Source organism: Oryctolagus cuniculus, chromosome 16, assembly GCF_051225735.1.
Source record: "Oryctolagus cuniculus isolate XC-2025 breed Fujian yellow rabbit chromosome 16, ASM5122573v1, whole genome shotgun sequence".
Classification (NCBI taxonomy): domain Eukaryota; kingdom Metazoa; phylum Chordata; class Mammalia; order Lagomorpha; family Leporidae; genus Oryctolagus; species Oryctolagus cuniculus.
The window spans coordinates 5,224,234-5,249,208 of NC_142882.1; the positions used below are offsets into that span (position 1 = coordinate 5,224,234).

The 24,975-nt window shown below is 38.5% G+C and overlaps 1 protein-coding gene across 1 annotated transcript; it reads left to right on the plus strand.

Annotated features, from left to right (window-relative positions):
- Positions 1–444: 444 nt before the first annotated feature.
- LOC127486800 (vomeronasal type-2 receptor 116) lies at positions 445–24,975 on the plus strand. The gene is made up of 7 exons (XM_089316316.1): positions 445–606; positions 15,970–16,133; positions 17,594–17,879; positions 18,243–19,049; positions 19,736–19,963; positions 20,310–20,433; positions 24,041–24,975. The coding sequence occupies exons 1-7, from the start codon at positions 445–447 to the stop codon at positions 24,973–24,975; spliced, it is 2,706 nt and encodes a 901-aa protein (XP_089172442.1).

A 24,975-nucleotide genomic window follows, 5' to 3' on the forward strand; every position in this document is an offset into this window, starting at 1 on the left:
CTGACTTTCATGTAAATTGTAAATAAATAAATAAATACTCATTAAAACAAAAACTGCAACCCTTGGGTGGTTGAATACACCATGAAAGTACAGAGTGAATAGCACCATTAAAACAAGTCCTCATTGCAGGCATGGAAAGTCAAGACTTTCTAGCAAAAATAGACTACATGGAGGAACTCTGTGAAAACTCAACCCAATCCTTCTTCCTTGCTCTGCAGTTCCAAGGTATAAGGCATGTAGCACCATATGGATTCTCTTCTCATTATTCATTCATTACAAAGGCAAGATCACTGGAACTGAAATTCCATATTCTTTGCATGCAAAAACTAAGTCCTGAGTTAATGTGCCAATGATATTTCTGATTATAATTTCTATCATTTATAACTAGATCATATGTTTCTGTATTAACTAAATAGTACATTCTGTGAGGACAGAGTAGGAACCATGTCCTGTACAGGAATATGGGTCATGAGGCATGGGGAATGCGAAGATGCCCCACCTTGCCTTGCTTCTTTGGTGCAAAATCTGAGGATGTGGGGCTTTATGTATGTGGTCCCCAAGGACCGAGCTGCAGAGGAGCAAAGTGTGTTCCTGCCACTGGCCCCTGTAAGCTCCTCACTGCTCTGCATCTCAATGGGCCCTCCCAGACTCTATCCCAAGTTGTGAGACCTGGGGAGGAGTGGAGATGTGTGAGTAGGGGGTTCCCCTGGGTTTCTCCTGGGTATTGTGAGTAGAAGAAAGTAGGAGGAGGAGATGAAGAGGACAGAGGAATTAGAGGAAAACTGCAAGAATGACAAGGAAGAGAAAAAGAACAATATGTAAAAGGAAATATATTTTCACGTAGAAGGAGAATTTTCAACTTAACTCAGAGAAAGCAATATAGATAATAAAAAGAAAACTCAAAAGCCAAGTTTACAATTTCATTTGTTGGAAACATATAAAATTCTGTGCCCAACAATTCAAAGATGGCTCTCCTGTCAGGAACACAGTGAGCACGAACAAGTCTTCAACATGAAGTAGACAGTTCATCACAACTGAATACACAGGGCATTTGAAATACAAGGGGCACCTGTGTACTCTCCTTGAGGAAGTTTTGTGCCATTGCCTGTAGAAGTGTGTTGTTTTTTGTTTGTTTGTTTGTTTGTTTTTGCATGCAATTCTATCTGCAGGCAAGTCTGGAAAATGCTTCAGAGAATAAGACCTTTTTGGAGTTAGAACTGCTACCAATAGTAATTTTTATATGAAAATACTTTTCAGATTTCCATATAAAATAGATGGCAGGCCTTCAAATTCACTAGGTGCAGTGCATTTTGATCTACAGTACTTGAACCCACACAGTGATTCTGACATCTTCTAAAGTTCTGTATTTTTATGATCCTCCTTCTTTCAGGCTTTGAATTTGAGTTTGTTTCCTGATTTGGAATGGGAGCTGATGCCTAGGTTTTATAAGGCAAAGATTAACCATTATAAATGTCAAGCCTTGTACTCCAGTATTCTCCAAACTTAGATATCCTGCCTCTGCTGACCACATAGCCTTCAGGTGAGTTATTCTTCAATCCTATGACCTTGTGCAAAGTTGTGTTCATGTTGACACTGTTCAGGGAATCATATAATGATGTGCTAACTTAAATAACCATTTTGGCCCATGAATGGAACATGTGCAGGAATTCACCAAGAGTGATTTGCATTTAATTCATTATCCCTTCCTTTGAAAATTAGTTTATCCTCGTCATGGTGTATGGCATGTAGACAGAACATTCCAGAGCCTGTTCTGGCATTTGCTACAAATCCAAGGAGATGGGAGAGCCAGCTGTTGACACAAATGAAATCAACTAATGTTCATCCAAACTTGATTGTTGTGTTGGTCACCTAGATTTTCCGTATAACAACATACCATGACGTTGTGACTTAACTACAGAAATTTATTTTTAGAATTACAGAGGGAAGACAAGGGTCAAGATACATGAGATTGGTGATTGTTAAAGACACATTTCCTGCCTCAATGAAAGGCATTTTTCTTTTCCTCTTCACACTGTCTTCACCAGGTAGAGATGTACAATCTCTCTCCACATTCTCATATTGGAAATATCCAAGAAAGTGGGTAGGTAAGTCATAAAAAATTGTAATTACCTCCCAAAGACCTCATCAGCTATGATCACACAACAGAGCAGTATTTCAGCCTCTGTATATTTGAACAACACATTCATTCTATAGCAGTGATAGGATTGTAGTTGGTAATAATCATGGTTGGAATCTTTTCCATAAGCATCTCTGTGTCCTCCATGTTGGTTTGCATCCTAGAACCACCAGTATGTTCTGGCTCTGGTATTTACCAATGAGGACAGAAGCTGGAACCCCTCTCTTTTGCCCAACATGACTCTGGGATTTGATCTGTATTGTGTCATGCACAGTGACCTAAGGACAAGGGAGAGTCTCCTCATCTGGCTTCAGGGCTGGACAAAGACTTCCCACATTGCAGCTAAAGAAGAGTGAGACCTCTACTGTAGCAGTACTCTCCAGGACAAGAATTTATACTCAGATTGGGCCACTCCTGGAACTCTACAAATTCCCACAGATTGGTAAGAAGGGGAGACAGAAAACCCACATTCATCTGGGTGACCTTCTCAAGTGTACAAAAAGATGTAAAATGAAAATTTTCTTTGTCCAAAGGTAGAATATAAAGAGGAAGCACTCAGAGATAGGAGTAGTGATATTTTCTCTATTTTACATAGAGAGAAGAAAATGGTAAAGGAGAAAAGGACTTTCCTAGACATGTTTTATAAGAGTTGTGATCTAAGATTCCTGGACACATGCAACCTACCTAAATTGAACCAGGAAGACATCGAAAACCTAAACAGACCCATAACTGAGACAGAAATTGAAACAGTAATAAAGGCCCTCCCAACAAAGAAAAGCCCAGGACCAGATGGATTCACTGCTGAATTCTACCAGACATTTAAAGAAGAACTAACTCCAATTCTTCTCAAACTATTCAGAACAATTGAAGAAGAGGGAATCCTCCCAAATTCTTTCTATGAAGCCAGCATCACCTTAATTCCTAAGCCGGGAAAAGATGCAGCACTGAAAGAGAATTACAGACCAATATCCCTGATGAACATAGATGCAAAAATCCTCAATAAAATTCTCGCCAATAGAATGCAACAACACATCAGAAAGATCATCCACCCAGACCAAGTGGGATTTATCCCTGGTATGCAGGGATGGTTTAATGTGCGCAAGACAATCAATGTGATACACCACATTAACAGACTGCAGAAGAAAAACCATATGATTCTCTCAATAGATGCCGAGAAAGCATTTGATAAAATACAACACCCGTTCATGATGAAAACTCTAAGCAAACTGGGTTTGGAAGGAACATTCCTCAATACAATCAAAGCAATCTATGAAAAACCCACAGCCAACATCCTATTGAATGGGGAAAAGTTGGAAGCATTCCCACTGAGATCTGGGACCAGACAGGGATGTCCACTCTCACCACTGCTATTCAATATAGTTCTGGAGGTTCTAGCCAGAGCTATTAGGCAAGAAAAAGAAATTAAAGGGATACAAATTGGGAAGGAAGAACTCAAACTATCCCTCTTTGCAGATGACATGATTCTTTATTTAGGGGACCCAAAGAACTCTACCAAGAGACTATTGGAACTCATAGAAGAGTTTGGCAAAGTAGCAGGGTATAAAATCAATGCACAAAAATCAACAGCCTTTGTATACACAGACAATGCCATGGCTGAGGAAGAAATTCTAAGATCAATCCCATTCACAATAGCTACAAAAACAATCAAATACCTTGGAATAAACTTAACCAAGGACGTTAAAGATCTCTACGATGAAAATTACAAAACCTTAAAGAAAGAAATAGAAGAGGATACCAAGAAATGGAAAAATCTTCCATGCTCATGGATTGGAAGAATCAATATCATCAAAATGTCCATTCTCCCAAAAGCAATTTATAGATTCAATGCAATACCAATCAAGATACCGAAGACCTTCTTCTCAGATCTGGAAAAATTGGTGCTGAAATTTATATGGAGGCACAAGAGACCTCGAATAGCTAAAGCAATCTTGTACAACAAAAACAAAGCCGGAGGCATCACAATACCAGATTTCAGGACATACTACAGGGCAGTTGTAATCAAAACAGCATGGTACTGGTACAGAAACAGAAGGATAGACCAATGGAACAGAATTGAAATACCAGAAATCAACCCAAACATCTACAGCCAACTTATATTTGATCAAGGATCTAAAACTAATTCCTTGAGCAAGGACAGTCTATTCAATAAATGGTGCTGGGAAAATTGGATTTCCACGTGCAGAAGCATGAAGCAAGACCCCTACCTTACACCTTACACAAAAATCCACTCAACATGGATTAAAGACCTAAATCTACGACCTGACACCATCAAGTTACTAGAGAACATTGGAGAAACCCTTCAAGATATTGGCACAGGCAAAGAGTTTCTGGAAAAGACCCGGGAGGCACAGGCAGTCAAAGCCAAAATTAACTATTGGGATTGCATCAAATTGAGAAGTTTCTGTACTGCAAAAGAAACAGTCAGGAGAGTGAAGAGACAACCGTCAGAATGGGAAAAAATATTTGCAAACTATGCAACAGATAAAGGGTTAATAACCAGAATCTACAAAGAGATCAAGAAACTCCACAAAAACAAAACCAACAACCCAGTGAAGAGATGGGCCAAGGACCTCAATAGACATTTTTCAAAAGAGGAAATCCAAATGGCCAACAGACACATGAAAAAATGTTCAAGGTCATTAGCAATCAGGGAAATGCAAATCAAAACCACAATGAGGTTCCACCTCACCCCGGTTAGAATGGCTCACATTCAGAAATCTACCAACAACAGATGCTGGCGAGGATGTGGGGAAAAAGGGACAATAACCCACTGTTGGTGGGAATGCAAACTGGTCAAGCCACTATGGAAATCAGTCTGGAGATTCCTCAGAAACCTGAAGATAACCCTACCGTTCGACCCAGCCATCCCACTCCTTGGAATTTACCCAAAGGAATTTAAATTGGCAAACAAAAAAGCGGTCTGCAGCCTAATGTTTATTGCAGCACAATTCACAATAGCTAAGACCTGGAACCAACCTAAATGCCCATCAACGGTAGACTGGATAAAGAAATTATGGGATATGTACTCTTTAGAATACTATACTGCAGTAAGAAACAACGATCTCCAGTCATTTGCAACAAAATGGAGGAATCTGGAACACATCATGCTGAGTGAAATAAGCCAGTCCCAAAGGGACAAATACCATATGTTCTCCCTGATCGGTGACAACTGACTGAACACCAAAAAGGAAACTTGTTGAAGTGAAAGGGACACTATGGGAAACGGTGACTTGATCAGCATAGCCCTGACTGTTAATGAACAACTTAATACATTATCCCTCTTAGTAGTTTTTTTGTCTGTTCTACTTAATATGACTGATTTAATTCTGTAATTAATACACAGTTATTCTTAAGTGTTGAAATTTAACTGAATTGTGATCCCTGTTAAACATAAGAGTAGGAATAAGAGAGGGAAGAGATATATAATTTGGGACATGCTCAAGCTGACTTGCCCCAAATGGTAGAGTTAGAAACATACCAGGGGATTCCAATTTAATCCCATCAAGGTGGCATGTACCAATGCCATCTCACTAGTCCAAGTGATCAATATCAGTTCGCAATTGATCATAATGAAAGGACTAAGAGTCAAAGGGAGCACATAAGCAAGTCTAGTACCTGCTAACACTAACCGATAGAATAAATAAAGGGGAGAGTGATCCAACATGGGAAGTGAGATACTCAGCAGACTCATAGAATGGCAGATGCCCTAAATAGCACTCTGGCCTCAGAATCAGCCCTAAAGGCACTCGGATCTGGCTGAAAAGCCCATGAGAGTATTTCAGGCATGGAAAGCCAAGACACTCTGGCAAAAGATCTCTGTGAGTGAGAACCCAGTGGAAAGAACAGGTCTTCAAAGAAGGAGGTACCTTTCTCTGAAGGGAGGAGAGAACCTCCACTTTGACTATGACCTTGTCTAAACAAGATAAGAGTCGGAGAACTCAAGGGGCTTCCATAGCCTTGGAAACTCATGACTGGAGCATAGGGAGATTACTGATGCCATAGACAGGAGTGTCAATTGGTAAAGTCAACAACAGGAGTCACTGTGCACTTACTCCTCATGTAGGATCTCTGTCCTTAATGTGCTGTGCATTGAGATTTAATGCTATAATGAGTACTCAAATAATATATTTCACTTTGTGTTTCTATGGGGGTGCAAACTGTTGAAATCTTTACTTAATGCATACTAAACTGATCCTCTGTAAAAAAAAAAAAAAAAAAAAAAAAAAAAAAAAAAAAAAAAAAAAAAAGAAAAGAAAAGAAAAGAAACTATCAACTCCCAACTTGACTCTCACTGGGATTAAACATGACAATAGGTCTGATCTGATTTCATCATCATTAAAAAAAATCATCTATTATTTTTCACTTTATGTTTCTGTGTGGGAGCAAACTGTTGAAAGCCTTACTTAATGTATACTAAGCTGATCTTCTGTATATTAAGATAATCGAAAATGAATCTTGATGTGAATGGAAGGGGAGAGGGAGTGGGAAAGGGGAGGGTTGTGGGTGGGAGGGACGGTATGGGGGGGAAGCCATTGTAATCCATAAATCGTACTTTGGAAATTTATATTCATTATATAAAAGTTAAAAAAAATAAAAAATAAATAAAAAATTAAAAAAAAAAAAATAAACGAAACAGCAAAAAAAAAAAAAAAAAAAAAAAAAAAAAAAAAAAAAAAAAAAAAAAAAAAAAGAGTTGTGATCTATAATGCTCTCAAACTGGTGCTGGCAAATTGTCATAGTAGGTACATCCACTCCCTGCAGTGCTGGCATCTCATATTGGCACTGGTTCCAGTTCTGGCACTTTCACTTGTGTTCCAGCTCTCTGCTGAAAGTTATGGATTTTATAGCTTGTAATGAATGCTTCAAATGTAGCACTTCAAACTTATTTAAGGAAAATATACATTCTAATTGTAAAAAAGTATAGAATCTGATCATACATTTCTGTCTAAATTGAACTTTAGGGGCAAAGAACCATGGAAAATAACATCTTGGGTAAGGAGAGGAGATCAGACTGCAGTGGCCTGGGCTATAAAAACCATAATGTTCAGCATTAAGAATGTAGAAGATGGAGTTACAAGATGGTGGAATAGTGAGGGAGCTTACTGATCCATCTCAGGATAAAATAGTTGTAAAAAAGTGGAGATAGTGTATTCTCAGAGAAGAGTTGAGAAAAAAAGGCAGAGGAATCTCTTCCAAAATTAGAGAGAGACAGTGGACCCATGGGGAGGATGTGAATGCCCACAGCTTGGGACTCCAATAGCTGAGAGCTACACATGTGTGCTGGAAAGTGAGGTGAGATGAGACCACAGTAGCCCAAGACACTGGTGAAAAAGTGGCAGGAAGAACCTAGAGGTAATGAGGCTTGAAGCCCCATGGGTGAAATTTCACCAGCCTAACTAGAAAAGAGAGAAAAAAGACGATGGTGCAGACAAGTTTCGCTCTCACTGATCACCCTACAAAGACATACAAGCCAATAGAGCAGTTGCCATTTTCGACATAAGTAACAGCTGCACTTGCTCGTGTCTGCACCAAGCAATCAGCTGAGTGGAGACTCCTGATTCTGGTTGGGAGAAATAACAGGCGAATAAGAACTTGTGATTGTGTGAGGCTTCTGTACTGGGACTGTGAAAAAAAAAAAAAAAGGTTGTGTGGGAGAACTCAATGTGTGGCTGAGACTTTAAGCAGTCTCAATGGGAGATGCCACGAGCATGGGTGGTCCTCGTAACTCTGTGAGAGGCATTTCTGGGGAAATACACTGAGGACTGCACAGATCCTTTGTGTGGTCCTTGGGACAGAGTAGATAAATATTATACCCACTGGGGCTCGTGCTCTTGCATTGGTCTCCATCGAGGAGAATAGCTCAGCTGCGAGGTATTACTTTCCTTCTGATTAAAATGAGAGGAGATTGACCGCACCCAAAGTGGGTTTTTCACTTTATGCACACTCTTGATCCTGGAGAACTAAACAGAGCTCTCTGGCCACACCCACCACAAGCCTCTAGAGATTCACTGAAAACAGTCCACTTATCTACAGAGTCATAGCTCAATGATAAAAGCTGACACAGTGGACAAAAAAGAAGAAACCAACCACTATTTCATAAAATGCAAAACAACAAATGCAACAATCCAGGAAATAAGAAGAAGGATGAAAATATGACACTCCCAAAATAAAATGACACTTCAATACAAGATTAGGTAGAAGAAATGCAAGCAATGGAACTTAAAATACTGATGATAAGATTACATAGAAGGAATCAAAAGCAAATACACAAACTGCTGAAATCCACGCAGGAAATGAAAGAAAATCTATCTCATGAAAATGAAATCCTAAGGAGGAATCAAAATGAAATGAGGAATTTAGTAGAACATGAAATTGAGATACTGAAGAGAAATCAAAATGAAATGAAGAATTCAAGAGAACGAGGAAAAAAATGCCATTGAGGGCATTAAAAACAGAATCAGTGAGGCAGAAGAGAGAATATTGGTCTTAGAAGACAGAGCACAAGAAAGTATACAGTCAAACCAATGACAAGAAGAGGAAATTAGAAATATAAAAAATGTTGGGAATCGACAGTATTTATTATGAAACTCAACATTCAGGTTTTAGGAGTTCATGAGGGCATGGTGAGAGAGAAAGTATTAGAAGGCCTTTTTAGTGAGATACTAGCAGAAAACTTCCCGGGTTTGGAGAAAGAAAGAAACGTCCAAGTATAGGAAGCATACAGAACTCCCAGTAGACATGACCAGAAAAGATCCTCGCCACAATACATTATAATCAAACTCACCACAGTGAAACATAAAGAAAAGATTCTAAAATGTGCAGGGGAGAAACACCAGATTACTTTCAGAGGATCTCCAATTACACTCACAGCAGACTTCTCATCAGAAACCCTACAGGCTAGGAGGTAATGCCAAGATATAGCCCAAGTACTAAAGAGAAAACTGTCATCCCAGAATATTATAACCTGAAAAGCTCTCATTTGTAAATTAAGGTGAAATAAAGACCTTCAATTGCAAACAGAAATTGAAAGAATTTGTCACCAGGCTTCCAGCTCTGCAAAAGATGCTTACAGATATGTAACACACCGAAACACAGTCCTCAATACAAAAGAAGGTCAAAGAAGAAAATCTCTCAGTAAATAATCATGGGAAGTTCAAATTATATATTATAAATCTCTTTGGAAAAAGGACAGGGCAAAGTCATTACTTACGAATAGTTACATTGTATACAAATGGCCTCAACTCTCCAGTTAAATGCCAGAGACTGTCTGAATGAATTAAAAAACAAAACACATCTATTTGCTACTTACCAGAAAGACATCTTTCCAACAAAGGAGGATGCAGACTCAAAGTGAAAGGTTAGAAAAAGTTATTCCATGCCAACAGAAACCAAAAAAGAGCTGGTGTAGCCATCTTAATATCAGACAAAATAGACTTTAACATGAAAAGTGTTAAAAGAGAGAAAGAGGGGCACTATATAATGAGTAAGGGATCAATTCAACAGGAAGAGGTAACCATTATAAACATTTATGCACATAATTACAGGGCACTGGACTATTTAAAAGATATGTTAAGTGATTTAAAGGGAGATTTAGACTACAATACAGTAGTATTGGGGGACTCGAATAATCCACTTTCAGCAATGGACAGATCAACCAGACAGAAAATCAACAAGGAAACAGCAGATTTAATTGACACTACAGACAAATGGATCTAATGAATACCTATGGAACTTTTCATCTTTCGGTTGCAGAATACACATTCTTCTCAGCAGTGCATGGAACTTTCTCCAAGATGACCATATGCTAGGCCATTAAGCAAGTCTCAGCAAATTCAAAAGAATCAAAATCTTACAATGCATCTTGTCAGATTACAATGGAATTAAGCTGGAAATTAGCAACTCAGGAATCCCTAGCACATATGCAAACACATGGAGACTGAACAACATGCTCCAAAATGAACAGACTCATAGAAAAAATCAAAAGAGAAATTGAAAACTTTCTGGAAGCAAATAAACAACACAACATATCAAAACTTATGGGATACAGCAAAAGCAGTGTTAAGAGGAATGCTTATAGCAATAGGTGCCTACATTAAGAAATTGGAAAGGCACCAAATAAATGAGCTATCAATGCATCTCTAGGATCTTGTATAAAACACAGCAATGCAAACACAAAACTAGTAGGAGAAGAGAAATAATTAAAATTAGAGAAGAAATCAACAAAATTGAATCCAAATAATAAACGAAAGATCAGAAAAATTAAAAGCTTTTTTGAAAAAATAATCAAAATTGACACACCCTTGGCCCAACTAACCATGAAAAGGTGAGAGAAGACCCAAACCAATAAAATTAGAGAAGAAAAAGAGTTTAACACAGAAACCTCAGAAATAGAAAGAAAAGTCATCAGAAATTACTACAAAGAGTTGTATGCCAACAGACTGGGAAATCTAACAGAAATGGATAGATTCCTCGACACATACACCCTACCTAAATTGAACTATGAAGACATAGGAAACCTAAACAGACCCATAACCAACACAGAAATTGAATCAGTAATAAAAGCCCTCCCAACAAAGAACAGCCCAGGACCGGATGGAATCACTATTGAATTCTACCAGACATTTAAAGAAGAACTATCTACAATTCTTCTCAAGCTATTTAAAACAATCAAAAGAGGGAATCCTCCCATATTCTGTCTTTGAAGCCAGTACACATTATTTTCTAAACCTGAAAAAGATTCAACAGAGAAAGAGAATTACAAACCAATTTCCCTCAAGAGCATAGATACAAAAATCCTCATTAAACTCTGGCCAGTAGAATTCAACAACATATCAGAAAGATTATCCACCCATACCCAGTGGGATTTATTCTTGGTATGCAGGGATGGTTCAATGTTCAAAAACCAATCAATGTGATATCCACATTAACAAACTGCAGAGGAAAACCATATTATTATCCCAATAGATGCAGAGAAAGCATTTGATAAAATACAACACTCTTTTATGATGAAAATTCTAAACAAATTGTGTATAGAAGGAACATTCCTCAACACAATCAAAGCAATTTATGAAGAACTCACGGCCAGCATGAAAAATGTTCAAGATCATTAGCCATCACGGAAATGCAAATCCAAACCACAATGAGGATTTACCTCACCCTGTTAGAATGGCTTACATACAGAAATCAACTAACAACAGATGCTGGTGAGGATTTGTGGGAAAAGGCACACTAATCCACTCTTGCTGTGAATTCAAATTGGTAGAGTCACTATAGAAGACAGTTTGGAGTCTTCTCAGAAACCAGAATATAGCCATACCACATGACCCAGCCATCACACTCCTCAACATTAACACAAGTGAAATTAAATTGGCAAATAAAAGAGCTATCTGGACCTCAATGTTTATTGCAGCTCAATTCACAATAGCTAAGACATGGAATGTGCCTAAATGCCAATCGATGGAAGACTGGATAAAGAAACTATGGATATGTATTCTATAGAATTGTACACAATAGTAAAACAAATGAAATGCAGTCATTTGCAACAAAACAGAGGAATCTGGAAAAATCATGCTGAGTAAAATAAACCAGTCCCAAAGGGACAAATATCATATGCTCTCCCTGATCTGTGACAACTAACTGATCACCTAAATGGAAACCTGTAGAAGTGAAACTGACACTATGATAAGCAATGACTTGATCTACACTTGTTCTGACTTTCAAGGAACAGCTTACTATTTTATTCCTCTTAGTATTTTTTTTCTATTCAATGCATTCTTTGAACTCTTTAATTAACACAGAAATTTTCTTAGGGGTATAAATCCAACTGTAGTGATATCCCTGTTAAAAATAGGGGTGGAGTAAGAGAGATAGGAGATGTACATATTGCCATATGCACCCTTGGATTTACCCCTAATGGTAAATCTAAAAAGGTGCCATGGGGCTCCAAATCCATTAAGTTGGCAGATACCAATGCCATCTTACTAGGTAAATTGATCAGTTTAAGTTCATAACTGATCATAAAGGTAGGATTAAGTGTCAAATGAATCACATAAACAAGTCCAGTGTCTGGTAATAATAACTGATAGAATTAAAAAGGAGAGAACGATCCCAACATGGGAACAGGATACACAGCAGACTCATATGCCCTTAACAGTACTTTGGCCTCAGAATCAGCCCTTAAGGCATTTGGATTTGGCTGAAAATTCCATGATTGCAACAGAGGCATGGAAATCCAAGATACTGTGGTAAAAAAAGGCCTAAATGAAGGATCTCTGAGAGTGAGATCCATTGAAAGAAGCAGCCAACAAAGAAGGAAGTACCTTTTTCTGAAGGGAGGAGAGAACTTCCACTTCGATTATGACCTTGTCTAAATAGGTTAGGTGAGAGTTTGTGAACTCAAGAGGCTTCCATAGCCATGGAAGCTCATGACAAGAGCCTCAGATGATTACTGATGTCATAAATAAGTGTGTCAATTGCTAAATCCACAACAGGAGTCACTGTGAACTTGCACCCCTTGTAGGACCTCTGTTTTCAATGTGTTATACTTTGAGAATTATCGCTAAAACGAATCTTCAAAATTTACTTTACAAAAAAAAAAAACACTTTACTTTATAGTTTGTGTGTCTGTGTGGGTGCAAACTGTTGAAATTTTACTTAGTATAGAGTTGATCTTCTGTATAGAAACATAATTACAAATGAATCTTAATGATGAATAGGATGAGAGAGGGAGTAAGAGATGGGATGGTTTGTGGGAGGGTGGGTGGTTATGGGATGAAGAATGTAATACTTTATCCATTTTAGTATTTTTTTTTTGTTCTAGTACTATTGGTTGAACTCTGTAATTAACACAATTATTCTTAGGTGTTTAAATTTTAAGTGAAAAGTGATCCATGTTAGGAATCTGGAAAGCATTATGCTGAGTGAAATAAGCAAGTCCCAAAGGGACAAATACCATAGGTTCTCCCTGATCCGAGACAACTAACTGAGCACCAAAAAGGAAACCTGTTAAAGTGAAATGAACACAATGAAAAATGATGGCTTGATCAGCCCTTGCCCTGACTGTTGATGAACAAATTAATATGTTATCCCTCTTAGTATTTTTTGTTTGTTCTACTTAATACTTTTTGTTGAATAATGTAATCAATACACAGTTATTCTTAAGTGTTGAAACTTAACTGAAAAGTGATCGCTGTTAAATATGAGTGGGAATAAGAGAGGGAAGAGATGTGCAATTCGGGACATGCTCAAGCTGACTTACCTGAAACGGTAGAGTTAGAAACATACCAGGGGATTCCAATTCAATCCCATCAAGGTGGCATGTACCAATGACATCTCACTAGTCCCTCTGATCAATTTCTGTTCACAATTGATCAGAATGATAGGACTAAGAGCCAAAGGGAGCACACAAAGAACACTGGTGTCTGCAAATACTAGCTGATCGAATAAAAAAGGAAAGAATGATCCAACATGGGAAGTGAGATACACAGCAGACCCATAGAATGGCAGATGTCCTAACAGCACTCTGGCCTCAGAATCAGCCCTTAAGGCACACAGATCTGGATGAAAAGCCCATGAGAGTATTATAGGCTTGGAAAGCCAAAACACTCTGGCAAAAAAAAATAGGGACCTAAATGAAAGATCTCCATGAGTGAGATCCCAGTGAACAGAACGGGTCATCAATGAAGGAGGTACCTTTCTCTGAAGGGAGGAGAGAACTTCTACTTTGACTACAACCTTGTCTAAATAAGATAAGAGTCAGTGAACTCAAAAGGCTTCCATAGCCTTGCCGACTCATGACAAGAGCCTAGGGTGATTACTGATGCCATAATCAAGAGTGTCAATTTGTTAAGTCAACAACAGGAGTCACTGTGCACTTACTCCTCATGTAGGATCTCTGTCCTTAATGTGCTGTACATTGGGATTTAATGCTGTAACTAGTACTCAAACAGTATTTTTCACCTTGTGTTTCTATATGGGTGCAAACTGTTGAAATCTTTACTTCATATATGCTAAACTGATCTTCTGTATATAAAGAGAATTGAAAATGAATCTTGATGTGAATGGAAGGGGGGAGGGAGAGGCAAAGGGGAGGGTTGTGGGTGGGAGGGAAGTTATGGGGGGGAGCCATTGTAATCCATAAGCCATACTTTGGAAATTTGTATTCATTAAATAAAAGTTAAAAAAAATGCACAATTGTTTCATAACATACATTTTCCATGAATTTTTGAAGACTTCTCATTGCATGTAGTGCATCCTTTCCATTCCTAATCTTTTTTAGTGAATCATTTGCATTCAGATTGACTCTACTTTTAGTTTCTACACATTAGAGAGAACAGGAGATATTTGCTCTCTGATTTAGATTTACTTTTCTTGTTAACTGAACAGACTACAAGTTTCATCATTGTACTGGTAATAAATCAAACTCATCAAGACAATGAACTTTCATTTTTATGTAAGTCAGTGAATTCTGTGTGTGTTGTGGCTATACTTCATCTCAATTTGTATGAGCCTCTATTAAAAACCTCACTAGTAGCATCAGAGCAGTGAGTACCCAATGGAAAATGTGTTTTGCTTAAAATACTAGGCATCTCATTTATAGCAGTATGAGTTTAGAAAACTTCTGAGTGGAATACTAGAGTTCTCTTATTGCCCTCTTGTCCCATCCTTATTAGATTTACTTCATTAGCAATACATCACACTGATATGCAAGCACAAATGATTAGTCAGTGTTGATCATCACTATTACCTACAGGACATACTATCCATTGTGTTCACTCTCGTGTTGTGTAGTATGTGGGTTTTGCAAAAGATTAAAGGTATGTAGCTGCCCTGTCCATCATAATAGTTCTAAAAGTCACTTGCATTCAAGCAGTACAGTTGTCTACAGCCATCACCCTGCCCTTGGTGTTTGTGGTGGTGGGAATAAAGAGGTGACTTCTGGCTGCTGTTGTCTGTCTTATGGTAAAAAGCAAAGAGTACTCAAATAGTTACTAGTTCTCATGAGAGCATCAACCAAGGTTGAAGGTGCAAAAACAGATCCACATGAGATGACCGTGGTTAACACTAGTGGAAGGGTTTCTTGTTTTACACCTGAAGATGTGGTGATTTGACATACAGAATAGGAACTTCTGAATTCAGGGTGATTACTGGTTCCACAGTGATTGAAAACCACATGTCCTAGTGGGTATCTCTCTACACATGATTTGTTTGGGGTCTATGTGGCATCAAGACCATATGTGCCTGCCCAAAAATGCAGTGTGGGAGGCTGCCCTGTGGCTCTTTATCTTTAAAGTGTGTGACACAGGAGTTTTCTGGTCTGAAACCTTTATGAGAACCTTGCCTGATGCTGCCCTTCATGCCATCTGATGTAATCCAGGTACATAATTGCCAAAAGTTCATGGTGAGGTTTATTGACAAAGCCCATTGACCAAATGTAACTGAGAGGAGTTTCTCCCTTTTGTCTTTTTATCCATGAACTTGGAGGAAATCCTGGCACCTGGGGTGAAGAGGATGAATCACAAACATGTTTTCTTTCCTGTATTTTGCACCTGGCAGAAGACCTGAGCTGCAAAGCCTGAGGGCAGAAAGGGTTTACGATTCCCCCATAGACAAATGGACAGCTGGTGGAAAAAGTCAGATGGAGCAGTATTAAAGTGGCTTGATTCAAGGAATCACACACACACACACACACACACACACACGCTATATGTATGCACCTGCATAACCCTGCACGTTCCACTGTGGTTGTGTCCTAGGGTTTTTCCCAGACTCTGAAAATGTTTCCTTGGATTTTTCTGTTGCTTTTTCTGCAGCTATATCTCCTTGTGATTTGTCAGGATGGTCCCAAGTGCTATTCCAAGATTGAACGGAGTTTTTACAAGGATGGAGACATTGAGATTGCTTCCTTTTTCCCCATTTACATACACCTCATTAACAGAATCATGAATATTTTCCAAAGCGATCTCACATTCATCCGGTAAGTTCCCTTTGCCATAATCATTTTCCCTTGATTTACATAATAGCTACTTGTTATTGGGTCTGCAGACCCAATAGACATATGTGGTTTCCTACTCTTTGCATTCTCTGTCTCTCCTAAAAAGTGCTGATAATTAATTTGGAGCATGAGGTGACATTTTCTTTCTTGTGTTCATGCATGGTTCAGGGAAAGGTTTTCTAATCGTAGGAAGGAGGAGAGTCAGGTTGGGATCTTCCTGTGCTTCCCTGTCCATGTTCACCTACTCAGGTGCCTGTTGTGCCTCAGTATTAGATTCTTACGGAACCCATGCACTGTAATGAATGAACTGAGTTACATGAGCTCTTCCACATGTGCACACAATCTTTTCTGCTATGTACTAGATTTGGGGCCATGAGAACACTTCATGTCTTCTACATTGTAAAGAAGAAAAGATATTCAAGAGAGTAAGTTTTCACTAGTTAAAAGAAATCTTGGCTCAACACCTTTGCACAAATATAATAATTATATTTTAATGATGAACATAAGAAATTTAATGTTTTTAATCTACAACCCTCATGATGTGTCCCTGATTCTTTCCTTTTCTGGGAAAAATACATTTCAGAAGGGGGATTATTCTGCTTCCACCCCTCTTTAAGATACATTTTTAGAGCTAAATATAAATGTTTTATATATATATACATAATATACATATATAAAACATTTATATTCATATATAAATAATATTTATATATCAATAATATATATTGATATATAAATATATATAATTATTTATTTATATTTATTTTATATAAATAAATATATTTTATATAAATAAAATATATTTTATATAAATAAATATATTTATTTATTTATATATATTTATATATAATATATATATATATAAAGCGACTCCAGTCCACCCAGGGAGTGTTTCCAGCTTCTCCAAAGTGCTCCTCCCTTTTCACTGTTTCCCTTCTTTCAAGCTCTGAATCTGATTTCATTTTTCTGGCTTGGGATGGTCCTTGATCGGTACATTTGATGGGGAAGAGATTTTTCTCGATAAACTCCAAGATTCCATCTACCATTCTCCATGCTTTGATGTCATCCAAATTTCTGATCACATAGCCTTCAGCTGAGTTATTCTCTTTTCCCATTGCATCCTGCAGCCTTGTGATCATATGACTCTTATTTCAAGAAGTATTTGTGATGTGACATTATGGTGTAAAAGCAGATCTTATTTTATAGAATCTTTTAGGCTGGGTGACCCGGATAAAGATACTAGCAGCTTTGGTTCTGGTGAGGACAACTGTCCTGCAAATATGATGCTCTTGACACTCTGTCCTAAGCAAATGCACATATAAAGATTAGAACACTTGAATTTTTGACCATGACCAATCCATCTGTCAGAGTAATTACAGTAGAATTGATGATAATCTGGATTGGAGGCTTTTCCCTTAAAGATCCTTGTGCCTTTCATGCAGGTTTCAATCCAAAAACTACCAATATGTTCTGGCCTTGGTTTTTGCTATTGAGGAGATCAACAAGAACACCCATCTTTTACCCAACATGACATTGGGATTTGATCTCTATAATGTCATGCACAGTGACATGATGGTGATGGAGAATCCCTTCATCTGGCTTGCGGGAATGGAAAAGTATGTTCCCAATTACACGTGTAGGAAACAGAGCAAGTCTGTAGCCGTAATATCAGGAACAAGCATTGCTGCCCAAATGGGGACACTCCTGGAACTCTACAAAATTCCACAGGTGAGTGTGTAAGGGAGAGGGAAAAAGCACATCACCTTAGGCACCTTACTTAGACCCAAAAGTTTAAGTGACAGAGACCTTATATATTTCACACAGTGCATATTCTAAGGAGAAGGTGTGCAGAGATTTGGTGAAGTAGCCACATTTGTTCTAAAGTGATGTGGGTGAGTGATAATGAGAAATGTTTTCCTCAACCTGTGAGTCTAATGACTCATGAACTAGGAAGTTTATATGTAATGGGAGATGAGAAAAATGAAATATTCTAAAATCTTCTGATCCATCCATCATTTGTTTAATTTCTTCAGAAATAAGATTATTCACTATAGCAATAACCTTACACAGATTTCTTGCCTTTTCCCTTAGCTGACTCTTGGATCTTTTGAACCTCTTCTGAGTGACAGTGCTCAGTTTCCTTCTGTCTATCAGATGGCCCCCAAAGACACTTCTCTGGCCCGTGGCATGGTCTCCTTGATGCTTCATTTCAGCTGGACCTGGGTGGGTTTGGCCATCTCAGACCTCCCAAAAGGTATTCAGTTTATGTCTGATTTGAAAGTCGAGATGCAGAAGAATGGCATCTGTGTAGACTTTGTGGAATTCATCCCAGTCACTGAGGAGTCACATAATTCATTCCAGAGGCTGTATCATATCCAGATCCTAAAATCATCAGCAAATGTGGTGATTCTTTTCTGTGACACTGATTCACTCATAGGCGTCAGCTTTCCAACATGGGAACGTGTAATGACATGGAAAGTCTGGGTCACCACCTCACAATGGGATTTTGCCAGCGATGAGCATCATATCCTGCTCCACTCATTCCATGGGACTCTCATTTTTTCACACCACCATAGTGAGATCTCTGGTTTCAAAAACTTTCTTCAAACAGTTAACCCTTCCAAATACCCAGAAGACTTTTACCTCTCTACATTCTGGTCACTACATTTTCATTGCTCAGTTACTGGGGCATCATGCAAAACCTTGAGAAACTGTCCACTGAATGCCTCCTTGGAATCCTTGCCTTTTCATCATTTTGATATGAGCATGAGTGATGGGAGTTACAACATATACAATGCTGTGTATGCTGTGGCCCACAGTGTACATGAGATGCTTCTACAAGAGTTAGAAATGCAGCCAGTGAGCAATGGGGCAAAGGTGGAATTTTCTCCTTGGCAGGTAATTTGGTTTCCTTTGCATGACTTGTATTATTGGAATGATCCCCTTAAAAGCTTCTGCGGGTTTTCAAACCAATAACTTGGGATCCTTCCTTCAATCACAAGATATAAATGAGCCTTTTTTTGTAATTTGTGATTAGAAACTGGTTCCATTTTCAAGTGGGAAGGTAACTTGGATAAGCATCAGTGCTGTGTCTTAAAAATTACTCTCCCATCCTGACAATTTAATTATGACTTGTGAATACCTAGACTGTGTCATTCCATTTTCATTCTCAGCAGTAAAGAAATTATTACTTTTTAGTGTCAAATGTTGCTGAGTATGCTCATCCACAATGTACATAAGACATCTCATTAAATTGCATACTATTTTATTCTGGTAACTGCATTACAGATGGTTGTCCTAGGGACACTGGGAAAATAAGTGAGTGTTGGTAACGTGGACCACATTTTGAAACTGTCATAATTTCACAGTTAGATATTTTTGATTGCCCTTGTTTTTGGATGAACGTGAGTGAAATCACACTTATTTTGATGTAGTCCTCATCAGGTTTTTAGTTTTAATTCATTGGGTGGCTATAAAAAGTTCCCTTTGTTTATTTGTGATTACAGACAAAAGGCTTTCTCTAACCTGGGTTTGATGTGTTATTGCTTGGGCAGTCTTCATGAGAATATGATGCATTTTTTCAGTTGCACCCATTTCTCAAGAACCTCCAACTTACCAATCCTGCGGGTGACCTAGTGAATTTGAATCACATGAGGAATTTGGAAGCTGAATATGACATTCTCAACTTTCTGAATTTTCCATATGGTGTTGGACATAAGGTTAAAGTAGGACAGTTTTCCCCGTATGTTCCACAGAGCCAACAGTTGTCTCTCTCTGAGAATTTGATAGAGTGGGCCACAGGAATTACAGAGGTAAGTTGGTCTGATCATAAGATTCACACTATACATTGTTACCCTCCAATTAATATGGGGATTTGTGCAACTTGGCTTATTATAACATACTTAGAGACATTAAACCACACCCCTCCCAATCTAAATACTTTGTTATGTTTTTAGTGTCTGAGGATGGACAGTACACACACTTGTTCCTCCACATGTTTTGAATCTTTTTATTTAGGAAATAAACTTGCATGTCATGATTGTGTCAGAAATAGGTGTTTACAGTTTCAGTGAATAGGTTGTGCAGGACTTGAAAACCCTCTACTTGGAACAGAAGTAACATTCCCAATATGACCAATATTCATTTGATTTTTCTCAGACTCCACGTTCAGTATGCAGTGAGAGTTGCAGCCCTGGATTCAGGAAAGCCCCTCTGGAGGGGAAGCCTACCTGTTGTTTTGATTGCACACCTTGTTCTGAGAATGAGATTTCCAATCAGACAGGTATGTCAGTGCCAGCTTCATGGAGAAATTAACACCTGTTTCTTAGAATTTCCTCTTCTCCATGAAAAGAAAAGGATGTGGATTATGACTGCTGAGAAGATTCTTTTCATCTTCTGGTGGAAGTTAAACCTTATATTCAGTAATAATCCCTAAAAGGATAAAATTTTGCACACTATACTTTACCACATGTAGTATTTGCAAAATCATTTAGGTAAATTCATGTCTGCATTCCTTGTGCGTGTTTAGATAAAATGCTTTCACCAAATTCAAATATAGCATGCTTGCAGTGAGAAAGCACAACTCTCATCAAACTGTGTGTAAGACGAAAAGCTGTATTAGAAATTATATAGTATATCATGCTAAGGATAACACTCATCAGATATCATAAATGAGCTAAGCTTAGCCTTTGAGAAAAATCATTGCTTATGAAAATATATATCTTCAGGAACATTCCTATGCATACACACATACACTCATGAGTAAAATTTATTTCAAAATAATACATGCTGACATGCATGGTAAAAAGAATGCATAGCAAGGTAGGTTAATGACATCAAATTCAACACAAACCCTTGAAGATAGGATGTGGACATTATAAGGAAACTGAGGTAAATAAAAATTGGAAGAGCTTATAGGTGGTGCTCATAAAACAAGCAAAATTTATGAACCTCAGAAAGTTGGAACAGTACTAAAAACAAGATTACAATGTCTGTGTGTGTTACACAAAGAGAGCTGAAGAGATCTCTGCACAGATATAAAAATAGTAATACTGGAACTTTTTAATCATTTAATGGTGATAGTTTGAATAGAGAAGAAATTCAGAAATTTCCAGATATAAAAATGATGAAATACATTGAGAAATTTTTAAAAAATTCAAGTATCTTGAAGATTATTAAAATAATGCTTAATACTTTTATTGTGATAAACACTTTCACATAGGAAAGGAACTCTTTCTCAACTCCTGTACAGAATAGGAAAAATGGAAAAATTCTGTTTCTTCTACAGAAACATCTTAACTTGTTTGGTCAAATACTGCCAGATATTTCAGTAAAATGAAATTGTAAGACACTGTTGTTGAAATAAATTCACACATTTGAAATTTTAAACAACATAAATCCAACAGTATTTTTAAATAGGTTACATCATGCCCAATGCCTTGCATACAATAATAGTAATAAGAATAGCATAACTGAACAAAAACATTTAACAAATCTAAGTGATCTGAGAATTATACAAGAAGAACAAGACAACTCAAAAATGCCAAAAAGAAGGATCAGTTTTCAATCCTAAAGTGTGCTTTAGAATGCTAAAATCATGGAAGTTATGGCTGAAGATTGGATACAAAGTTGAAGAAAGAGTGCAACTTATGCAGGAAATTACCCAGGATGCTCTGCTTTGTGCATATAATAGAAATGAAAGCCATGCAACTTATTATAAAGGAAGATATAAAAGTGGAATAATTTTCAACTAATCTTGGGATGGTGTAATACAATCAAAAATCAGTAACTGAGTTAAGTAGTGCTGGAATACTAGATTAATTACAAAAAACCAGTTATTTTTGCTTACCAATTCTGGAAAACAAAGCTCTGAAAATGAGCACATGTAATATCTCAAAAGTAGGAACTATCCAAAGATAAGACCACCTAAATTTTGGAAGACAACTTCAAGTTGCAATATCTGACATCAATGGAGCAATGTATAGAAGGGGATACTGACAGAGAAAGAAAATTCATGTTCAAGGATAAAAAGGCAGCAAAGTGGAACTATGCCAGTAGGGTTCAAGGTGATCTCCAGACTGACTTTGATTACAGGCAGCATCCCAGTGTGTTCCTTGATGGAAATTTGCTCAAGGGTGGCATCTTATCCAGAAGGTATCAAGTGTACAACTCTTCTGCGTTTCTCTAGAACTTGACCATCTGCTTTCTAATGGTGATCTCTCAATCAGTACTTGCCCATAGAATGGCTATCCAGATCCTACCTTAGAGAGATGTGGTTTAGTGAGATAACAGGGTACTTTCTGTGCACCCCAAATTCACACAGTAAATATCCCAGTGCATGAAATTTAGAGTGGGAACCTGGGCCAGTACTGTGACTAGGAGTCGAAGCCTCTGGCTGGAATGCCAGCATCCCAGTTGGGCTGCAGTTCCAGTCTCAGCTGCTTCACTTCCAATGCAGCTCTCTGCTGATGCTTAGGAAAGCAGCAGAAGACAGCCCAAGTTTCTGAGTCCACACCATGTAGGAGACCCAGAAGAAGCTCCCATTTATTGCCTTAAGACAGCCTAGTTCCAGCTATTACCATCATTTGGGGTGTGAATCACTGGTGGAAGATTTCTTCCTTTCTCTTTTTCCCTCTTTCTCTTTCCCCTTCTCTTTTTCCATGTCCTCCTGTCCTTCTCTCTCTCCCTCTCACTCTCCCTCTCTCCTACTTTTCCTCCTCCTTCCAAAACTCTGCCTTTCATTAAATTATAAATAAATAAATAAATAAACACTCCTTAGAAATAAAACTGGGATCCTTTGGTCATTAAGAGGGCCATGAGAATCCAGAGGGAATAACACCATTAAAACAAGGGCTTACTGCAGGCATAAAAAGCCAAGACTCTGGCAAAAAATAGCCTCCATGGAGGATCTCCGTGAGACCTAAATGGAAAGAAATGGTCATCAAAGAAGAATATACTCTTCTCAGAAGGGAGGAGAGAACATCCAACTGCTTATGGCAATGTCCAAATATTGATGGCAGCCCATGTCAAGAGCCTCGGCTGATCACTGATGTCATACATAAGAGGGTTAATTGTTAAAGGAATAACAGAGTCACCGTGCATTTATTCCCCATGTAGGAACTCCATCCATAATGAGTTGTGCTTTGAGAATTGACTGCAATTTTTCCCCAAACTCTATTCTATATGTAGTTTGTCTTCATGGATGCAAACTGTTCAAATCTATGCTTAATATGGAGTTGGTCTTCTATATTTAAAATCAAACTAAAAATGAACCATAATAAAGAAGGAGATGGGAGAGGGGGAGGGAGGTGGGATGAGAGTTGGGATGGGAAGGTGGGTTTAGGGGAAGGAACCCCTATATTCCCAAAGTTCTATCTATGAAAAAAGCATTAGTAAAAAACGTTGAATTATGAAAGAATGTATTCATTAAGAAAACAAGGACTGCTGCTTGCTCTTGTTCAAAGTGAGGATGCAGCAAGCATGTGCAATGTATAAAGGTCAGAGTAGTCTTTACCACACATAGAAACCCCTGGCATCTTGATCATCACTTCCCAATCTGAAGAAACCGTGAAGAATGAATTTGTGGTGTTAAAATGAAACAGGTCAAAAAGGTAGGTTTTTAAAGTACCATGAATAGGTTCAGAGAGTAGCCCTTAGTACTTTGTTAGGACAAAAAGAGCATGTACTCATGAGTATGTAAGGTACTTAGGGAGATGGAGTAATAACTCTGGCTAACATGAGGAAGAGGGGCATGAATAATGGCCAATAATTTGTAGATGTCATCTTATATGCTATTTCAACACCAAATAAGGACTACTTGCTTAAACTGGCTAAGTCGGGTCCTTGTGAATCAGGAAATTGGGATGATGTGATTGTATGTTTCTCACTAGATATGGACCAGTGTGTGAAGTGTCCAGATCTTCAGTATGCCAACACAGAGCGAAACCAGTGCTTCCACAAAAGAGTGACCTTTCTGTCGTTTGAAGATGCCCTGGGGATGACCCTGGTCTGCACAGCTCTGTGCTTCTCTGTCCTCACCGCTTTGGTTCTTGGGGTCTTTGTGAAGCACCGAGACACTCCCATAGTCAAGGCCAACAATCGTTGTCTCAGCTACATCCTGCTCATCACCCTCATCTTCTGCTTCCTCTGCTCCTTAGTGTTCATTGGTCGTCCCAACAAAACCACCTGTGTCCTCCAGCAGACCACATTTGGAGTGGTATTCACTGTGGCTATTTCCACTGTCCTGGCCAAAACTATCACTGTGCTTCTGGCCTTCAGGGTCACTGGCCCAGGGAGAAGAATGAGACACTGGCTGATATCAGGGTTACCTAACTCCATTATTCCCATCTGCTGCCTGATCCAACTGGCTCTCTGTGGCTTCTGGCTTGGGACTTCTCCTCCCTTTATTGACACAGATGCACACTCTGACCATGGCCACATCATCCTGGTGTGCAACAAGGGCTCGGTCACTGCCTTCTACTGTGTCCTGGGCTACCTGGGTTCCTTGGCCCTGGCCAGCTTTACTGTGGCTTTCCTAGCCAGGAATCTGCCTGACAAATTCAATGAAGCCAAGTTCCTGACATTCAGCATGCTGGTGTTTTGCAGTGTCTGGGTGACCTTCTTGCCTGTCTACCACAGCACCAAGGGGAAGGTCATGGTGGCTGTGGAGGTCTTCTCCATCTTGTGCTCCAGTGCAGGGCTCCTGGGCTGCATCTTTGTTCCCAAGTGCTACATTATTCTCTTCAGACCTGAGAAGAATGCTTTGAAAGGATTCAGGGATAGAATAATTTCCAAGGAAACAGATGTTCTCAGGAATAGCTCTTAG

Excerpts from the sequence above, each read along its gene's own strand:
- LOC127486800 (XM_089316316.1), top strand. The coding sequence starts at position 445 with ATGTCCTGTACAGGAATATGGGTCATGAGGCATGGGGAATGCGAAGAT. Across the intron at positions 16,134-17,593 it reads AGCGATCTCACATTCATCCG|GTTTCAATCCAAAAACTACC; the intron begins GTAAGTTCCCTT and ends CCTTTCATGCAG. Across the intron at positions 17,880-18,242 it reads AACTCTACAAAATTCCACAG|CTGACTCTTGGATCTTTTGA; the intron begins GTGAGTGTGTAA and ends CTTTTCCCTTAG.